At 43.3% G+C, this 21,583-nt stretch overlaps 1 protein-coding gene across 13 annotated transcripts in view; it reads right to left on the reverse strand.

Annotated features, from left to right (window-relative positions):
- Nucleotides 1-21,583, reverse strand: part of zmiz1a (zinc finger, MIZ-type containing 1a) — a 388,755-nt gene that overhangs the window by 153,360 nt on the left and 213,812 nt on the right. For all 13 annotated transcript variants that reach the window (XM_068020561.1, XM_068020549.1, XM_068020546.1 and 10 more), the window contains 2 exons: nt 21,218-21,337; nt 9,410-9,523 (listed from right to left, as the gene is read on the reverse strand). In XM_068020561.1, coding sequence (XP_067876662.1) covers nt 9,410-9,523; nt 21,218-21,286 — 183 coding nt within the window. In that variant the 5' untranslated portion in view covers nt 21,287-21,337. The remainder of the gene's footprint in view (nt 1-9,409; nt 9,524-21,217; nt 21,338-21,583) is intronic.

A 21,583-nucleotide genomic window follows, 5' to 3' on the forward strand; every position in this document is an offset into this window, starting at 1 on the left:
CAGCAGGAACCAGCTGGGCCCTGTGGGTGATCATAGAAACTTACAGCACAGATGACCGTTCTGCCCATCGTGATTGTGCTGGCTCTTTGAAGGAGCAGTCATGTTTGGTCCCACACCCCTGCTTTTTGTCTGTAACCCTGAAATTCCTCATCCACTAGCCTGTCCCAACTCCCTTTTAAAATGAGGTAGGAAATCTGTTTCCAGCACCTTTTCAAGTACAGCACTCCAGCACTCGACAACTCAGCAAAAAAATTCTCATCGCACCTCTAGATCTTTTGGCAATAATTTTTGAATCAAATTGGTATTGACACACTCAACAGAGGGAATAGTTATTTTCTATCTACTCTATCAAAACCTCTCACCCTCTTGAATACCTCAATTACGACACCTCTTAACCTTCTCTGTTCCAAGGAGAACAGTGCTAACTTTTCTAACATCTCCTCACAACTGAAGTTACTCATCCTTAGAGTTGGAGTACATTTATCCCTGGTTTGCACGTCTAGATGTAGCTGCAAAATTTAACGGAAAAATTATCTTGGGATGTCGCAGCAGGCTGTATCGATGAGGAAAGTCACATGGTTTACCTTAGACCTCAACAATTCCCTTCACAGAATCTGCTATTGACTTTAGTATCGCTGGGATAAAGAGGGGAAAGTAGCTTAGGGGTTGGTTGTTGATCACTGGTTAGTCCTTAGCTATAGAGTATTCTGTCCAATTCTAGACACCTCACTTTAAGAAGAAAGTCATGGCCCTGAAGGGGTGCAGAGGAGATTTACTAGAACAATACCAGGGATGAGGGATTTCAGTTACATGGAGAGACTAGAGACTGTTCTCCTTAGGGCAGAGAAGGTTAAAGGGAGATTTAATATAGGTGCTCAAAATTATGAAGGGTTTTGATCGAGGAACTGTTTCCACTGGCAGGAAGGCCAACAACCAGAGGGCACAGAGTTAAAATATTTGGCAAAAAAAAGCAGATTAGAAAAAAAAGATCTACACTGTCAGTTGTTGTGATCTGGAATGCGCTGCCCGAAAGGGTAGTGGAAGCAGGTGCAAAGGTAATCTTCAACAGGGAATTGGGTAAATACTTGAAAAGGATACATTTGCAGGGCTATGAAGAAAAAGCAGGGAAGTGGGACAATTTGGATGGCTCTTTCAAAGATCTGGCATGGACACAATGGCCCAAATGGCCTCCTCCTGTGCTATTCAATGATAACAGCGTGTCCTTGCACGAGAAAATGGTATTATCTATGACCCTGCTCACCACTACTCATGAACAGTGAAGAGCATCTAACTTGGCTAAGGTGTGACAGGGCAGCCACTGATTTGGCACAGCCTTCAGGACAAAGTGAAATGGTGGAGAACGTTAAAAAGAAGGCCAACGCTAATATGGTAAAAAGATTTTAATGCAGTGAAAAGGACTTTGGAAAAGTGGGAGGGTGGAGGGAGCTAAAAGGAGAAGGCAACTCAAAGCTGACCCCTTCCACACATCCATTTACTGTTGGGAGTGATCACCAGTACACAGAACATCTCAAAACAGCTATAAACACTGATCGCTGCAGCACTGTATAAAATACAGAAGCTTAATTAATTTCTCTAAGACGCATATATATGCAATGCATGCTGCGGTGCTTTTAAATATTTACACGTTCTGCACAATCTCTTATCCCACTCATTACTGGTGAACTGCGCGGAGACCTTTCACAATGTTAATGTCATAATGATGCCAAGAGGCTAAATGGGTTTTAATTTGCCTCCCAAACGCAATAAAGCTCGAAACTAATCTGTTTCTAAAGGCTGCAGAGAGGGTCAGGGAAAATAAAAGGATTCTGTATCTGTAATTAAAATAACACTGCATTGGGTGGGTAGCTCAAGGTCTTCAGAAAGCCTTGTACCATCTGAAGCTGTAATCCTTAGAATGAGTGTAAAAATACTGACATTCATCCTATGTCCACTATCATCTCATGATCACAACACCAATGTGCATTTATATAGTGCCTTTAATGGAGAAAATGTTCCATGGTATTCCGCAAAGAGTAAAGGAATACACACCCAAGTCATGAGGGGAGAAATTAAGAGTGAGTGAGGGAAAGATGGGTTGAAAAAAAGCTTCTTTAGGCAGAGATGCCAGGGTTGAGGGAGGGATCGAGGGAGGGAGGAGGGCAGGAGGGGAGAGGAGGAGAACCTGTAGTTATAATAGTACCTTTCACACCCTCATGATGTCCTAAAGCAATTTACAATTAATGAATGACTTATGAAGTCCAGGCACTGTTGTTAAGAGCAGGATTAAAGCGATTGGATGCTTGGCCACCAATGGTGGGCAAAGGGAGGAGGATGCACTCGGTCAGAATCTGAAGACCACTTGACATGGGGGAGAGGGGATATCAGGCTGGAGATGGTTCGTAGAGCTCAGGTTGGGGAGGCCATGGAACGATCTGAAGACTTGGATGAGTATTTCGACACAAGTGGGAAATTTTACCCAATTTAATGAAGTCAACACTGTAGAATAAATGCAGGACTGAAGAGTTTATAATTCTGCAGAAAGGTCTACACTTAAACTGTAAACGTAAGTTTAATTTCAGTTGATGTATCTGTGTATTTCCAACATTTTCCAGAGCACTTCAGCATGTGTCTGTGTACCTATTCCAGGATAGCACAATGGACTATGCTGAAGAGGTAGGCAGAAACTTGCAATTCCTAATCTAATCATAAAATATAGATGAGAGGACAAATTTCCTCAGGGACCAACTTGCCCGTCACTTCGATGGAAAGTAAGGAAATGGAGGAGGAGGAGGAGAAGAAAAGTTATGACAAACCACTCACTGTCATAAATCTTTCATTTTAAAAGATGCTGGAAGTTGTGTGGTGCAGAGTGTTTGACTGTGACCTTTTATGTCGGGGACCAAGTTTTAACGGAGCCCAGACTGCTGGGGTGTAGACTGTAACCAGCTATGTGAAATGGGTTTGGACTGACTCAATCTTGGTCTGGAGCTAAAAGGGTTAAATTACAAGGATAGGTTTCCTAGATTAGGCTTGTGTTTCCTTGAATATAGAAGATTAAGGGGTGATCTAACAGAGGTGTTTAAGATTAAAGGATTTGACAGGGTAGATACAGTGAAACTATTTCCTCTGGTGGAGATGTCCGAAACAGGAAGGAATAACTTTTAAATTACAGCTAGCTCATTCAGCGGTGATGTCAGGAAGCACTGTGATGGAATATAGGTGTAATCGGCTTAATTAGATAGCATTTAGATATAGTTAATATATTATACCTTTTAGAATTAAAGATTGAATAAATGGTCAGTTTTTAGACCTCACTAACATTCCCCTGAAGAAAGTAGAGTTAAATATTTCAAGGTCCCGGTTAGAATAGAATTTCTGTTGCCAGGGAATTGGAAGATAAACACACACATTGAAATATCCTATGTGACATCAGTAAGAGGTAGCAATAAACTTAATTAGTTTATGGGGTTGTTGATGCATACAAACTGGCTCCAGAGGTTGCTTTAAGGTACCATAAAAAAGGCAATTATAGATAATAAAACAATAAATGAAAATGGACTTACAGTAACAAGAGGTCAAGTAAACACAATTATAAACATTTTGACCAGATAAATGCTCACAACTTCAAAAAACAGGGGATTTCCAGTAAAACATTAAGTGTAGAGTTAGCTAATGATACTACCAATATGGATTTTGAAAGCAAGAAAAGCACACACAGAAAGGTAGTACCTGCATGCTAAGAGGCCATATGACACCTCAGAAATAGTATAAACATGACAGGTTCTGAAGCAAACACTTATAAATGTTGAGTTCCTCAAACAATACTTCTCATCCCATGCCTTACTCAGGGATTTAAGGTAAAAGTTTACTTTAAATTTTGATGGATATTCTAAGATAGTTTGCTGTAAAATTAGCAAGGTTAAACTTTTGGATTCTATGTTAGAAGTAAGAATATGTGTTACATCTCAGTAATATTTGATATTGTGATATACTTATCCACTTAAGAAGTTTATTGCATGTTAAATTCTTTAATATATAAAATTTAATAAATCATCTCATGTACTATTCTGTATACAACTACAAGAACCCCCTTTCTGTGTCTCTTGAAGTGGAGAGATACATATTGAAGAGAGTTTCCCAGACCTTTATAATATCTGGGAAATTTATGACTCAGCCATAATTATTAAAAATAGGCTAAATGAAAGATGGTAATATTCTCTATTGGTTTTCTTTCTTTGAGGGAAAACTAGTACAATTCTTTGGACCCAAATAAGTGTCTGTGAGAATTTGTCTGGTTTGAACTTAATTAAAGAAGATTCATAAGGATGTACTCCTGATTTCATTTAGTTCCTATAAGGGGTTAAAGTCATAAATCACTTCAGCACTTCTTCACACAAAGGGTAGTGTAAATCTGGAACTCTCTTCCCAAAAAGGCTGTTGAGGCTGGGGGTCAACTGAAAATTTCAACATTGAGAGGGATAGATTTTTGTTAGGTAAGGGTATTAAGGGTTACGGAACCAAGTTGAGTAGCTGGAGTTAAGATACAGATCAGCCATGATCTAGTTGAACGGGACAGGCTCGAGGGGCTGAATGGCCTCCTCCCATTCCTAGTGGACATGGGCCAGCTGCACAAAACTGCGGGCGGAATCTTCTGTGCCTGCCATCAATGTCGGTAGCGGGCGAAAAAAAACAGAGGCCCGACGTCATGGAGCCGTCGCAATGTTCTGTGCGGCGGCTCATTTGAATAACCAGGGTGGGCCACCCTGCACCCCCCCACCCCGCCGCCGGATCACGTGGAGGGGGCGGACTACCCGTCCCCCGCAATGGCATCAGCTGCCCGTGCGCAGACGCTGACACCATTTTTAAAGGGCTGTCAGCCCTACCGGGACATTTAAATATTTAAAGATAAAGTGAATTTAAAAAAATTAAATACTTTTATTTTGCCTCTCTCCCACCCCCCCCAATAACCATAAAATTAATTATTTTCCCTTCCACCCCCCCCCAAAACATTTAACTTTACAATCTTACCTCCCCCCCCGCCCTTTAAACTGCACAAACTTTCAACTCCAACCCTTCCCACCATCCCTTACACCCATGACTTTAATTTGACCTCGTTCACCCCCTCCCGCACTGAGAAACATACCTCCTCCCTCCTCCCCATCAGTGTGGTGCCTTGTTTCCACGGACGGGGATCCAAAGGCGCGGGAGTGCCAGCCACCGTTCCGAAGATCCCAGCGGGAGCTCAGGTGGCGATGCAAGTATCATTAATTAATTCAGTTTCATTTATTTTAACATTCAAATGGGGGCCCCTGTCGCGAGCGACAGGGAGAGGGAGCTGCCAGGAGACCTCACCACTGCCGGAAATATCAGGCTGGGCCCTCCTGGCGTCTGGGTGTGTGGCGGCCCTCTCCCAGAGGCGTCTTCAGGCACCCCTCCCCACTCCGCCACCATGGAACCCGCTGCTTGGGGCAGAACTAAATCCAGCCCTGCCTATGTAAATTACACCCGCCCAGCAGTGCTGATGCTGTTGTAACTCAACTACCTCCTCTGTCTGCACTGCAGAGAAACTCCTATCCAGCAACCAACTCTATTTCTACACTTCCCAAATTGGCACATATTTTGAGGCAATTTATGACTTTAAAATCAGGAGTAAATTATGTCTGTAAACCCGGATCCAATTATCCTACAGGATGCCATTTCGCCTGAATCCTATACTTGGTCTTGAGTTTCCATGTGTGCAATGCCATGGGAGATTGATCAGTGATGTGTGGAAAATCTTACAGCTTTACACACTTCCAGTCAATTTTTCCCATTATAAACTCCCAGGGAAACTTTCATGCTGTAATTCAACTCCTCTTCCAAATAGAGGCGCTGTACTGCCACTAGAGGTGGGAGGGTGTAATTGCAGTCGGACATGTTAACATCAGCAGTTCCCATTATAAATATGGTGTCAAAGAACAAAGAACAGTACAGCACAGGAATTGGCCATTCGGCCCTCCAAGACTGCGCCGAACTTGATGCCTGTCTAAACTAAAACCTTCTGCACTTCCGGGGTCCGTATCCCTCTATTCCCATCCTATTCATGCATTTGCCAAGATGCCTCTTAAATGTCGCTATCATACCTGCTTCCACCACCTGCCCCGGCAGCAAGTTCCAGGCACTCACCACCCTCTGTGTAAAGAACTTGCCTCGCACATCCCCTCTAAACTTGGCCCCTCGCACCTTAAACCGATTTGCCCTAGTAACTGACTCTTCCACCCTGAGAAAAAGCTTCTGACTATCCACTCTGTCCATGCCACTCATAACTTTGTAAACCTCTATCATGTTGCCCCTCCACCTCCGTCGTTCCAGTGAAAACAATCCGAGTTTATCCAACCTCTCCTCATAGCTAATGCCCTCCAGACCAGGCAACATTCTGGTAAACCTCTTCTGTACCCTCTCCAAAGCCTCCACATCCTTCTGGTAGTGTGGCGACCAGAATTTTATGCAATATTCCAAGTATGGCCTAACTAAGGTTCTGTACAGCTGCAGCATGACTTGCCAATTTTTATACTCTATGCCCGACCAATGAAGGCAAGCATGCCGTATGCCTTCTTGACTACCTTTCCACCTGTGTTGCCACTTTCAGTGATCTGTGGACCTGTTCTGCCATTTACTGTATACTTCCCACCTGTATTAGACCTTCCAAAATGCATTACCTCACATTTGTCCGGATTAAACTCCATCTGCCATTTCTCCACCCAAGTCTCCAACCGATCTATATCCTGCTGTATCCTCTGACAATCCTCATCACTATCCGCAACTCCATCAACTTTTATATCGTCTGCAAATTTACTAATCAGACCAGCTACATTTTCCTCCAAATCATTTATATATACTACAAACAGCAAAGGTCCCAGCACTGATCCCTGCGGAACACCACTAGTCACAGTCCTCCATTCAGAAAAGCACCCTTCCACTGCTACCCTCTGTCTTCTATGACCGAGCCAGTTCTGTATTCAGCTTGCCAGCTCACCTCTGATCCCGTATGACTTCACCTTTTGTACCAGTCTACCAGTCAAGAAAACACGATATGCCAAATGAGGGATTTTTAATTCATCAGTTGGAAACTTACATTAAACTTTTAATGGGAAAAATCCTGCAGTTAACTTTTTTTTAAAAACTAGCAGCCAAGCTGGCCACTGCAATTTGCATCTGAAACATCTTTTCACATTCCAAAGACCCACCCGGAGACATAGGTCTGAGGAGCATGGACCCAGAACAATGGCTTGCCCTAAGCTTGCCCTTGAATTACCCAAGATTGCTTCATTAGCACGACATTCAAGGCAATCCTAACACCTTGACTTTGAAAGAGATAAACCCCTCCAAGTGTAAATTGGCATCATGGGGCCTGGGGGAGCCAATTCTAAACCTAGAATATTATTAGAAAGTTCCAGTAAATACACTGAGGATGTCATGTGACTGTCTGTCCATCTCTGTGAAAGCTAAAAGTTTCCTTGAACAAAGACAAATAGGCAGTAACTCAAGGCTGTGCAGTGGAGAAAGGTTGTGTGCCTCCCTCCCTCTCTCCAGATAACACCACAAGTTTAATAACTGTCTGCGACTGTGGACCCTCCAAACTTACAGATTGCTACAGACAGGGACCGGGGAAGAGAGCCACCTACAAGTCTGCCTCCAAGAAAGCCTTGAGCCAAGCGGGCCAGCCAGGAGTAACTGACATAAGTAAGGGGTATGGATTTCATTGATTGACAACTCTTGAAGTTCACGATGTCCAAACACTCAAGGGTCCTGCAGCCTTGTAACTATTTGGTTACAGTTAACTAATTACTATTTCCTGGTTACCGTTAACTAATTACTATTTCCTGGTTACTGTTAACTCTCCACACATTCAATAAACTAAGAAATGTGACTCATGGCAGCTAATTGCTGGCCCTGCAAAACAGTCGAAACCTTCAGTGGGATTTGTATTGTACCACTAAATACATCCCCCCTAAAGCAACCAAAAAGGTGCAGCTGTCAAGAAATTAGTGGCAACTGAGCCATGAGGAAACGTCTGGATCTAGTTTTGTTCCTGGCTTGAATCAGAAAACCTACCACAGATTAATGATTGAACCTGGGATTTTCCCTCATCTTCTGTGGAAGAACAACTTACCATTTAGGTCATTGAAAGGGAGCAGCTTTCTCCCCCTCTAGACATTGGCAGCAGAATAAAAAAAGTTTTTAAAACCGCAACATTTATTGTTACTTATCTCATTATACATTTGTTAGCTCATTGAAACATGTAAAATTCCTAAGGCGCTTGACAGGGTAGACAGAGAGAGGCTGTTTCCCCTGGTTGGGGGTCTCTCAAACACGGGATCACAGGAGTCAGCCATTTAGGACTGAAATGAGGAGAAATCTCTTCACTCAAGACGGTTGTGAATCTTTGGAATTCTCTACCTCAGACAGTTGGGGATGCTCAAGGGTAAGATCAATAGATTTTTGGACTCTAAGGGAATCGAAAGACATGGGGATCGGGCGAGAAAGCGGAGTGGAGGTCGAAGATAAGCCATGATCCTATTGAATGGCGGAGCAGGTTCAAGGGATTGAATGGCCTACTCCTGCTCCTATTCCTTATGCACTGATATAAACATTTCGAAGTCAGCGTGTGGAGTGGAAGAAATAAACTGTGTGGTTCCTAACCACATCTCTCAGGAACACACATTTCAAATTGCTTCACTTAATGAACTGTGAAGTACAGTAACTGCTATGTAGGCAAACACAGCAAGGCCACACAAACAGCATTGAGATGAACCACCAATAAATGTTTGTTTTTTTGAAGATTTGGTTGAGAGATGATTGTTGACCTGGATATCAGAACTGCCTGTTTTTTTTTAGTATTGCGATGGGATCCTTAAGTCCACAGGTTTCAATACAGTTGGCAATGTAATAAGGGGAACAAAATGTAACTAGTCTTCACCTGAGACACATCAATTATAAAAGCATGAGCATTATCTTGTAACTGACTCTTAAATGTCAAGAAGTTAAAATGTTACTGGCGCGAAAAAATTTGATATCCTGTATTTTCTCTCTCATTTCATACTGTACATTGTCTACTAATTTAACAGAAGCAAGCAAACCCCTGGTAATGGGTGTCTGTGCTCACAACCTCCTGCCTGGAGATCACACCAATGATACTTGGGAACCACAACATGTGCAAAGAGGTTATTTCTGTCGAATGAGAATGACCTATGAATTCGTAGGGGTCAATGACCTTTGCAGTGTATTCCAGCTGGAGAGTTGAAAAGCTGGACAACCAAAAGAAGCACAACACACGATGCCTGGATGTTGCTTCAACCTTTTTCATCAGGGGATAGACAGGAGCCATGTTACACATCAAGAAAATATCTTTGACACCGTACTAACATACCGTCAAGCAGCCCATCAGACTCTGCTCAAAAGGACGCTGAAATGCGCGTGGATCACCACACCAGTCGAGAAGCTCGGTGGCAGCAGTCTGGAAATTTGCAGGGTTCTGTAGGTGCTGCAACAAGGAGAGAGAAATTCAGTTTATCCAATAGAAACTGATAACATACAAGGCATTATTTCAGAAAATATCAATCAGAAATACAGTGATGCGCAGCTCCAGTGAGGCATCAGGTAGTCAGTGGAAACCTCACATTCCCAGCAGAACAGGAACGATCACAGTTTAAAAGCAGAACCTGCTCTGTGAACATTTCCTTTGCTTTTTGCTATAATGAGTCTCAACACTTGCAGATTAGGAACAGCAAAATCAACCAGGTTGTTATCTATATAAAGGTGTGTGTATGTAGGTGTGTGTAGGTGTAGGTGTGCGTGTAGGTGTAGGTGTGTGTGTAGGGGTGTGTGTGTGTAGGTGTGGGTGTGTGTGTAGGTGTGTGTGTGTAGGTGTGGGTGTGTGTGTAGGTGTGTGTGTAGGTGTGTGTGTAGGTGTGTGTGTGTGTAGGTGTGTGTGTAGGTGTGTGTGTAGGTGTGTGTGTAGGTGTGTTTGTGTGTAGGTGTGTTTGTGTGTCAGATCAGAATAAGGTCAGGCTCAATCGTAATGTCCCCTTTATCAAATGGTCTGGCAACACTTGCTCCCGAGGCTCATGCATAAGGAATGCAGCAAACCCTGGAGGACAACACCTGGGAGCTGTGGAACCAAACCCTCGTAACACGAGGAGGAGGAAGGGAGAAAAACTGACAAAAAAGAATAACCTTTCATCATTACACAATGAAACTCTGCATGGCTCTTAAAAACATTGCACGAACACAAGATGCCCAAACTTCTGCCGAGCCCCAATTGGCAAGTTTGCAGTCTCAATATCTAATTCAGAGCCATCTTCGAAGCCAGTGACTTTGAATTATACATCATTATTAATTGGAATTATACAGCATTAAAATTTCACGTGTATGCATACAGAGTTCTGGCTCCCTTGACCACTACCCTGTAGTTGGCACAGATTGCTACGCATTCCCAACAAGTGAAATGAGATAAAGGCTCATTTGTGCGATCAGCTTGCTGCAGACGACAATGGAACAATAATCTCCAGTTGTGAGTTTGAGAACATGGTGTTCCTTACAGATAATGAGGAAGGAAACTGGTATCTCTGTTCAGTTTCTACACCAAAAACTGGCATTGGGAAGAGAAGAATTCTCAATGACTGTCCTGATAAGTGCTTCCTCCAATGGATAAGTTCAACATGAAGGGGTGTTGGGAAAAACATCTTGAAATGGGTTAGGTGTCCTGTAGTCCCGCACTTTGTTCGAAAATAAACACTCTATCTACTAAAAATTAACAACAGCAGTTTGAAACTGGCAGGCCAAGTTGATAAGGCCATTGAAAAGCCATACAGGATCGTTGGCTTTATAAACAGAGGTGTAGAGCGCAAAAGCAAGGAAGGTATGCTAAGCCTTTATAAAGCACTAGGTAGGCCTCAGTCGGAGTGCTGTGTTCAATTCTGGGCACCACACTTTTGGAAGGATGGCAAAGCCTTGGAGAGGGTGCAGAGGAGATTTACCAGAATGATACCAGGGATGAGGGACTTCAGTTAGGCGGAGAGACTGGAGAAGTTGCGATTGTTCTCCTTAGAGCAGAGAAGGTTATGGGGAGATTTAACAGAGGTGTTCAAAATTATGAGGGATTTCGGTACAGTAAATAAGCAGAAACTATTTCCTCTGGCAGGAAGGTTGATGACGAGAGGACACACATTTAAGATAATTGGCTGAAGAATTAGAGGGGAAATGAGGGAGTTTTTTTAACGCAGTGAGTTATGATGATCTGGAATGCGCTGTCTGAAAGGGCGGTGGAAGCAGATTCAATAGTAACTTTCAAAGGGGAAATGGGTATATACTTGAAAAGGAAAGATTTGCACGGCTCTGGCTGAATGTCCACCTGTGCTTAAGATTCAATGATTCAATGATTCTAGGCTCCTACTAAAATGAAAGATATACTGGAGGGTGAGTGGGGCGATTCCTCTGTGCTTTCTGAGAAATGAGTGAGTTTCTCATTTTATTACACACTCCACAGCACATCATCTTCATTATTCAAATGCGAGCATCCCTAATTGCCCTTGGTAAGGTGATGGTGAGCCACCTTCTCAAATACAACGGAGCGACTTGCTGGGCCATTTCAGAGGACAGTTAAGAGTCAACCACATTGCTGTGGGTCTGGAGTCACATATAGGCCAGATCGGGTAAGGATGGCAGATTTCCTTCCCTAAAAGGGCGTTAGTGAACCAGATGTGTTTTTACAACAGTCTGGAAGTTACATGGTTACCATTACTGAGAGTCGCTTTTTAATTCCAGATTTGTTAATTAATTGAATCTAAATTCCCCAGGTGGGGTGGTGGGATTTGAACTCATGTCGCCAGAACAGTAGCCCAGGCCGCTGGGTTACTAGTCCAGTAACATACCCACTATGCTACTGTTTCCAAGCATAGCCAATAACAAGGCATTATTGAATTAATAAACATTCCATAGATACACAGAGTGCATTTATAAATTTTAAACAACTTTCGCCATGTTATATGGTGAAAAGAATACATTTACTTTGGGAGCTGCAAAGGACGCATAGCATAGAGCAGATTAAAGAGTCATACTACTACTTCATCATTTTGTTCTTTTAAGTTCCAGTGAGGTCATACGCCTGAGCGAAGCATTTCAATAACTGAAGGTAGGTGATGGATTGAGTTTCCCTTTCTGGCTTCAAACTTTTACTTCTTGCTGTGACCCAGATAGCTATCCTTTTTAAAACAACTGTCCGTTTTGAAGCAGTGTCCTGCTCCTTAATCCTCCCCGCTTGCTCATCCTAGGCCGATTCCTTGCCCCTCTGACAATTAGCTCATGTCACCTGCAGGCAGCGCTGTTTGACAAACACCCTAGCACACACTTTCATCTGACGGACATCAAGGTCTGTGACCTTAAGGCTAAGATTACAGCATTCTCACTGAATCTAATCCCGACTATATTTGCAATCTTTTGTTGTTGCTTAGAACGGACGAGAACATGTGGGCTATCAACTGAGAAGAAAACTCTCCACACAAAGTGATTCGTCATCTGACCAGAGGAATTCAGAACACAGGGCAGTTCCTCACTGAAAAAGGCTCCCAGTTCTCTGCTTGCTGATCTACAAAAGACAAATTCCGCTGTGGGCTTAGAGGTAAAAATTGAAAGTTCAAAATTACAATCAAATCTTTGGATTTACTGCATGCAATCTTAAGACATGAAGGTTCAGGTTTATCATTACTTTTTGCCTTCTTTGGCCTCCTTATCTCGAGAGACAATGGATAAGTGCCTGGAGGTGGTCAGTGGTTTGTGAAGCAGCTCCTGGAGTGGCTATAAAGGCCAATTCTAGAGTGACAGACTCTTCCACAGGTGCTGCAGAGAAATTTGTTTGTCGGGGCTGTTACACAGTTGGCTCTCCCCTTAAGCCTCTGTCTTTTTTCCTGCCAACTGCTAAGTCTTTTCGACTCGCCACACTTTAGCCCCGTCTTTATGGCTGCCCGCCAGCCATACAGCCTTACAGCCACTCATATTGATTAACAGACCTCAAAGTATGACCATAACCCAATGTGGTCAAGTGCATCAGGAAGACAGGGAGCTGTCCAATTCATACTGATATTTTTTCTTCTAAATCTTTCCTTCTGATTTTTGCCACCTTACCCCTTTGTCTCCTGCATGTGTAATATGCAAGAGTATAAGTCAACGAGCCTTCTACCCAAATTAACTATGGTGTTGTCCAATTCACAGTGCAAGCACAGGTGTGAAAACATAAATATCCCATTCCAAACCCACCACTGGCAAATGCACAATAGAAGCAACAGGGCACTCCCTCAGGTTTCAGTTTCGTCTGGGGAGGCAAATTCTGGCCTCCCCACAGCAGCACAGCTGAGCTACACAGCTCTGGGTGAGTGAAGGACAGTAGGGATGAACTGATCTACAACCGGCCAGTAGCAAAGTGCATCAGGTCTCCAACACACTGCAGCATCATCCCCGCTGAAGTATAGGGGAGCTTACTATTTTAAATATGGTTGAAAGCATGAAGATCTTTTATAGCACATTGACAACTGGGCAGCAATTTAATGATAGCAAAAGAATTACAACGTTCATTAGCAAGAACGACTTGCTGAAGATAAGAAAGCATGGTGAGAAACCATCCAAAAATGAATACATATTAACACTAATACTAAGCACCTCCTATTATGAGACCTGCCACAACGCTGTTGCTGAGTGTATACGCCAGGTCTTGCCCGAAAGATCAGGATCCCCAACCTGGTGTAACTGAGATCTACTGCTCAATCTGCCGTCCTTCATTCCAAGCAATGATAGGTCTCCCCTGTCACCAAAGAACTCAGTGCAGAAAATGAGACAATATTCTGTTCGTCTTCTTCAATGTCAAAGGACGAACAATGATAGTATGTTATTTTTTCGTTGTAAGTGATTATGGCACAGTAATCCGCGTGCTTGTGCATTGTGCCACTCTGATCAATGCATCAGTTATGGCATGCACAACAGGAGTTCTGAAGAAGTGCTTGGGTGCATCATGCCACACGACCAGAGGGGCGAGTGATGTTGCTAATTATTGCTGCTGCAATACTGGGACATGATGCAAACATTAAATCATTTAAGAGACTGCAGATTCCAATTCTATACCTGCTGCACACAGGCAATTAAGAGTTTGGTTTGTCACCCAACAATCATCCCAATGGCAAAGTAAGCCAGTGCAGCGCAGGGGAATTATAACGAACACAAACGCATGTTTCCAGTGCGAGGATTCCAACTGAAGCTGGAATTCCCAATTTAAAAATTAGACATGCTCACATTGTGCCAATTTATTTAATAATTTTAAATTGCATTAGCATGCTTAGGTTACAAAAGTAGAAAAAAATATTTCAGTCTAAGCGAAGCTGAATCATTGCTGGCACAGCTTGCGATTAGTGTGGTCTAATCAACATTGTGTGCTCTGTGTTTAGCTGACCTCCCATCTCAGCAGTGTCTTCTGTACTAACACAACAAATAAGATAAGTGGGGACATGCTGAAATTTGGATTATAGGCGCTTTGAATTACTCCAATGTCAATGCTTTAAAAAAAACGAATAAAATATCTTGGTCAAGATGTGCAATTTGCTTCTGAATTTTATTCCAATGCTTGACTTTGATTCTCCATTGCCACCCCCACTCCTCTTTCTCAGACTGCTGTATACCAACAGGGCTGCAGCTTTATACAGAAACAATTTCCCCCTTGGGGACCAGCTAAAATTAATGTCAGCTGCCTGTTAGCTCTCCAGCAATGCCATAGTGGAGCGTCTGCAGCACAGCTAATTCCTGTACAGCAGCAAAGTGGAGAGGAAATAAAATGCTGCAGCCACATCGAGAGTCTCAAGTACAAGAGACAAAAATAAAGAATTATACACAAATATCCAGATATGCAGGATGCTTTGTATAATGAGCTGTTCTGTTTAAAAGAACATTTAATCAACGATCAAGGTCACACCACATACATTCTATGGTTTACTTAATGCGAACAAATGGATAAGCAGAGTTTGCTTGTCATGTGGGTGATCCTAGTGAGAGGCAATCCTCGGGTAATATTATGCATGTGTTATTCTCAGTTTTAACAGTAACAGTTGTGTGCGGAGCTGCAGAGTACAAGATGAGAAAAATGCACTGAATTGCAGTGCAGTCCAGCGAAGTTGGTTAATGACACCAATAAATGACAAAATATAAATGTGTGAAGCAAGAACGTGCACTAGTTTTAGTCTACCGATTGGACTGGCCAACTGTCAGCAATATCGTAGAAGGCCAGAGGAAGATTCTCTATTAATTGTCAAGCCTGTTTAACTTTGCATGACTCCAGAAGTTGAACGCGACAACTGGACATGGGCAAGTACAACATAAATACAACTCCCTTCATTTGGTCGTACACTGGAGTCAAAGGAAAAACAACATTTTAGGGGCTTGGATTGCAATGTGGTCTGCAATGCTGCTCCATCACTTCAGAGCTGGGTTTGAAACAAGCCCAAGCTAATTGGACAAAGCCCCTTTTGTGTACTAATGGCCTGTGTGAAGTGCATTTAGGTAATAAGAATACCATTCTTAAACGATGCAAACTCATAGCACCAAACTGTCCCAAAATAGGCAATCTCACTCAGAGAGGTATAATGACTCGTGTAGATCCAATATTACAGTGATGCAGTAAGGGTAATAGTTACAATATTCCCAGAAGAGAAACAGTCCATTTGGCCCAATTGATCCACCTGTTTATGCTCCACATGAGCCTCCTCCCACCCCTCTTCATCTAACCCCATTCACATAGACTTCTTTTCCTTTCTCCCTCATGTTTATCTAACTTCCCCTCAAATGCATTTATGCTATTCACCTCAACTGCTCGCTGTGGTTGTGCTTTTCACATTCCAACGACTCTCTGGGTAAGGAAGTTTGCTTTCATTAGACTGGGTTTGAGACATACTAGGCAAGAAATTGGACTCATTAGCGGCTTTTCTTTTGGGCGCAATGAGCGACATCCACAGATTCGGCGCAGTGAACATATTAGTATGGCGTTAGCAGCACAGTGAACATCCACCAGAAGTCTGCAGAGCAGGCAAATCATGACATCAATCAGTGTTCAATGCTGATTTAACACCAGCAGCGTTATTTTGCAGCTCAACCCTCCAGCCAACAACCTCTCTGAACCTCGCATAGCTGAACACGCATTCAGTCGCAGGAATGATCTCGACCTGTGCTAATTAAATGGATCATCAGCTGCTTACAGGGTGGTTGCTGTTGATTTGTTTTGGCTGTTGCTTCAATTCCACAAGTATTTGGTGTTCTCTATAGTTGTTTGAAGTTACCAAAACCTACAGGGAGCAATGAGTGGTGTGGCAGGTGCTGAAGGAGTTTTTTTTGCTGACTTCACGGTTTCTGCACAAACCAGTTGCTCCCCTACATGGGTACAATGGTAGGCATTCCCCTTGGAATAAAGTTTGATTGGAGAATGAGCAAAGGTCAAGCAGAGCAGGTCAAGCTGCTGGAAGGGGTGGGGGGTGGCGGGGGGGCTCTCAGCAGAAGGCTATATCCACCCAGGGTGTTCAGAGAGCATTTCGCCTACCTGAACCTCAGCGAGGAACAATGTGTGGGATGTCTGTGCCTCAGTAAGGACATTCTCATTGAAATCTGCCACCTGCTACAGCCACAACTGCAACCTCAGAGCAGGGTAAGGACCGCACTGCCAATGGCTGTGAAGGTGCCTTTCACAGTGCAGGCTAGCTTTAACTGGTGCCAGGAAGTTACAATTTTGGTATCTCTGCTGATGCGTGCAGCACATGAACAGAGCGGTGAGTGCGGGCTGCACACACCAATCATTCAAAAGAGGAGGCAGCATTGAGCTGCCGGGATGCCTGCACTGCACTGAACGGGCGCGGGTTAATCACGCATCGTGATCCCACGCTCGTTTTCGGGGCTCTCCAATTTAACCACCATTATTGCCTTGATAGCTCAAAAAAACTTCTCCTTTAAATTAGTGCTTCCTGCAGAATTCCCCATTCACCAAGTTGCCAAATTGGTAATATGCTGTCAGGTTAGATGCCAAAAGGAATCTATAGACATGTTCCCATAGGGACAGCAAGTTACCTGAAGATGGATTCTCATACTTCCAAGTTGAAGTTTGGCCAATTTTCCTCACTGGTTCATGCCCTGGTGAATTTAGCCTGTGACTGCTTCGCCATCAAGGTAGTTTGCAATGCTGAGAACAGTGGTCTGAATGGACATGATACTACAAAGATAAACTTAGACCTGTAGATACTCAGCAGGGGAGGCAGTGGTGTGTGGCAATGCCACTAAACTGGTAACCCAGAGCCCCAGGCTAATGCTCTGGGGACATGGGTTTGAATCCCACCATGGCAGATGGTGAAATTTGAATTCAATTAATAAATCTGGAATTAAAATCTAGTCTATTGGTGACCATGAAAGCACTGTCGACTGTTGTAAAAACCCATCTGGTTCACTCATGTCCTTTAGGGAAGGGCATCTGCTGTCCTTACCTGGTCTGGCCTACATGTGACTCCAGACCCACAGCAATGTTGTTGACTCTTAAATGCCCTCTGAAATGGCCTAGCAAGTCACTCAGTTCAAGGACAATTAGGGATGGGCAATAAATGCTGGCCTAGCCAGCGACGCCACAGCCCAAGAATGAATTTTTAAAAAACAGGGCAAATGAGTAGGAAAAGGAACCAAAACATCCATACCCTGGAGGATGTTGATGAGAATATGATAGACATAGGAACCATACAATTGCATGAAATGTCTAGATGCAACAGTTTCCAGAGAAAAGAAATTCACACAACCATTTAGATCAGGAAGAGGGTGAGAAATAAGTCTACAATGATAAATCTGAAGGTGAAGATTGATACTATTTAAGGTAAGGGGCAGAAGGTTTTGAGGGGATTTGAGGACAAACATTTTCACCCAGAGGGTGCTTGGAATCTGGAACGCACTGCCTGAAGAGGTGGCTGAGGCAGGAACCCTCATAACATTTAAGAAGTATTTAGATGAGCACTTGAAATGCCATAGCAGACAAGGCTATGGACCAAGTGCTGGAAAATGGGATTAGAATAGATAGGTTCTTGATGGCCAGCACAGACACGATGGGCCGAAGGGCCTGTTTCTGTGCTGTATAACTCTATGACTCTGAACGGGTTATGTTGGTTCAAGTCTCAGGCTTGTCTGTCACTCCAAACTGCCAGTCGTATTGCCTTTTCTCAAACTATAGACAGGTCACCTACTTAATGTGGTTATATGGCAGAACACGGTTGTAATTTGAAACCGAGTAAACTGTTCTGTGTATAATCCTCTTGGTACTCAATTTTACCACGATTCTTCACCTTTAAATAAGCCTTCTCCTCTCACAGGTGTACGCTTAACCGAACCATTCTCATTGGCCATCACCTCAGAACTACCTCTGTAAACGTTCTGTGTATGTATTTGTCTTGTAATTGACTTGAAAAGAGCTCACGGTTAATCTACCGGCTAATGGTTTCCACCTTGCTGTGCCAATTGTTTCCCCACCCAGTGTTCACAGTCTTGGCTTGTGGCCCTCGTGGGTGTTGAGCGCAGGAAGACTGGAACAGGAGGAGGCCATTCAGCCCACTATCCTGTTCCACCATGGCTGATCTGAATCTCAACTCCATTTACCCACTTTGGTTCTGTAACCCTTAATTCTCTTGCCTAACAAAAATCTATCAATCTGAATTTTGACATTTCCAATTGTCGTCCCCCTCTCTCCTCATCCGCCCCACCCCCCCAACCCCACAAGACTCAGCTTTTTTGGAGGAAGATAATTCCAAATTTCTACAACCTTTTGTGTGAAGATATGCTTTTTGACATCACCTCTGAATAGACGAGCTCTAATTTTAAGGATATGTTCCTTTGTTCTGGAGTCTCCCACCCGAGGAAATTATTTCACTCTGTCAAATCCCTTAATCATCTTAAACACCTCAATGAGCTCAGCCCTTAATCTTTTATATTCAAGAGAATACAAGCCGAGGCTATGCAACCATCCTCATAACTTAACCCTTTCAGCCCGACATTTTAACTCAGGTGCATCAAGTACAATATTTTACTTCACTCTTAGGCTATTTTGATTTTGAACGGGCAGCCCTGAAACTCAGCTCTCAGTCTTCTGAAGCCAAGAGTCAAACACTTAGCTGTTTTATCTACTGCACTTTCCAGGGTCAGAATGTTCCATTCCCATTTGCTGCCAGTTTTTTAAAAAACTATTTTAATTCAACTGTTTGTGGATTTTAAGTAAAGCTCAATTCAAAGTGGTGGTAATACAGGACAAGACTTTTACAATGTGAGTATTGCTGAAAATAGAGACATATTGTCGAAGCTTTTCGTCTTGCACTCATCAGGACAATCCGCAAGAATACTAATGTAAGGGAAAACAACAACTTTATACTGTATGAGAAGAGGGTGCTGATTGGTTGGCAAGTGAACTCTGATTGGTAGAGGTGTTGCCATGGAGAATGCACCAGTTTACAGTGGCTGACAGTTAACTGCCACCCTTTGTTTGAAATTTAAACCAGGCAGTTTGACTCTGATTGGTCAAGGCATTGCCCTAAGGAATGAACCAGCGAATGGCTGTCACTTATTTTGTTCAGCTGATTCCATTCGTGATTCACTCCAGATTATTGTGGATTCCATGCAATGGGGCTGTCTGGACTAGCAAGTCCACAGTAAAGGTCTGCCCAGCAGAGGGTGACGGGGCTCCATATCTTGGCTCGTCCGGTACTCAAACCCAACTACTGGCAGATAGTCCTACCAACAGCTTTGCAGGCCAAGGAGTGAGAGAGTATGTAAAGCACCATCTTAAAAGAGATCTCACTCTGAATCAAAGCATAGCTGGACAAGTTAACAATAATCCTGGAGAAGGCCTCAGGCTATTCCATCCCAGCCTCTAGGGAAACTGCGCTCCCAAGTCTCGGATAGTGAAGTCATGGCAAAGCAAATCAGCATCCCAAAAAGCAACAAAGCCTAAGGGCAAGTCTAAGAAAATTCTAATTGCCCTGGGTGTCTTTTCTAAATTCATCATTTTCCACCCGCTGTTCTTCCATTTTACCTCATTCTGCTCCATTTTTAACTTCAGTTTTCTTTTTAAAAACTTTTCCTAATTTTTATAACCAGTACAATTCCAGGTTTTCTGTATCTATTCTCATTTCAATGCTTTTACCTTTTTCCTTCATCTCCCAGGTGCCATTGACCATATGAGAGGGGAGTCCATTTCAAACAGGGGCCTCTGACTGATTTTTAGCTGACTGAGACATAATTAGCTGCAGACTGACAGGAGGGAGTCTTCCTGGGATTTGGTTCCACAGGTGCGGCTGCCCACAGAACCTTTCCCAAATGGCTGCTCTTCACGTGAGCGCCGGGACAGTGAGCATGGACTGCATAATGTCTGAGTGCAGCCATTCCTCACCCAATGTTGCACTCATGAACTATCCAACATGAGTCACCAGATACTGAGCAGGAGCCGGAATCCTGGCTGACCTTTTTGTCCTCTGTCGCCCCAGCAGAGTGAGACAACTCAAAGAGCAGGGATTGAGCCTGGGATCTTTATCATCCATGTTAAGTATTTTCACATTTTGTGAGCACAGCTAACAGAGGGAGATCAGAATTCCCTCCATTGCCTGCAGGCTCATAATGTGAACAAGCCTAGCTTCATTATTCCAACAGCATCAGAAATCCATTAAACTAGGGGTCTATGAGTCAGGATTTGGGATAAGGGAGCTCGTTTCAGCAGTGCAGACCGGAGGGACTAGCGCAGAGACGCTGCTGTCCTGTGACCTATACTGAAGACAAGCCAAATATAAAACCAGGCTTATGGCTCAGTTCCAGACTAAGCAGAATATTTACCCACTAAACTATTTGGACAGAGGTAAACATTTTTTTTTAAAGAGCAATAAATGGTGCCATTTTGTTGCCAGTTTACAAAACAATGCATTTACAACAAAAATCATTTCAAGGGCAGCAGTGTCGTATTAAAAATGGGGATTTTGATCAAACTGCTACCCAGCCTCTCGAGGTTAGCAAGGAAGTTGTACTTTGTATTCAGTTCCAACCTGATCCTCAGGGTTTACTATTAACTTTTAATCAGCAGTTTGTGGAGAGTGGATCTGATTCAGCCAAGTGCACAGACACAGGGTCAAGGATTTTGTAGCCTTACCTGTTTTATACACTGCAGCCGATCATTCGTCTGCTGAATGTGTCTGTCCATGGAGGTTACTGTGTTCATCTTTATTGTCTCTTCCTGGCCTCTACCTGAAAGCCATTAAACTTTTCCACTCTGCAAGATAAACAGAAAACTGAATCATTGATTGGGGATTTGAGAGCACAGCCAATCCGCTCAAACAGATCACAGATGGCACAGAGCTATTTGTCTTCTCAGGTGACAAGAGACTGTAGCGATAGTGTGTGAGGCATTGCATTCCAATGCCATGACACCTGGTCGGGAATGCACAGCTTCCAGTCAGTAACAGCAGCAGAACTAGCACGGAAACCTGACTCAAAATGGTGATTCTTGGAAATCTTT

This window comes from Heterodontus francisci, chromosome 42, assembly GCF_036365525.1.
Source record: "Heterodontus francisci isolate sHetFra1 chromosome 42, sHetFra1.hap1, whole genome shotgun sequence".
NCBI lineage: Eukaryota > Metazoa > Chordata > Chondrichthyes > Heterodontiformes > Heterodontidae > Heterodontus > Heterodontus francisci.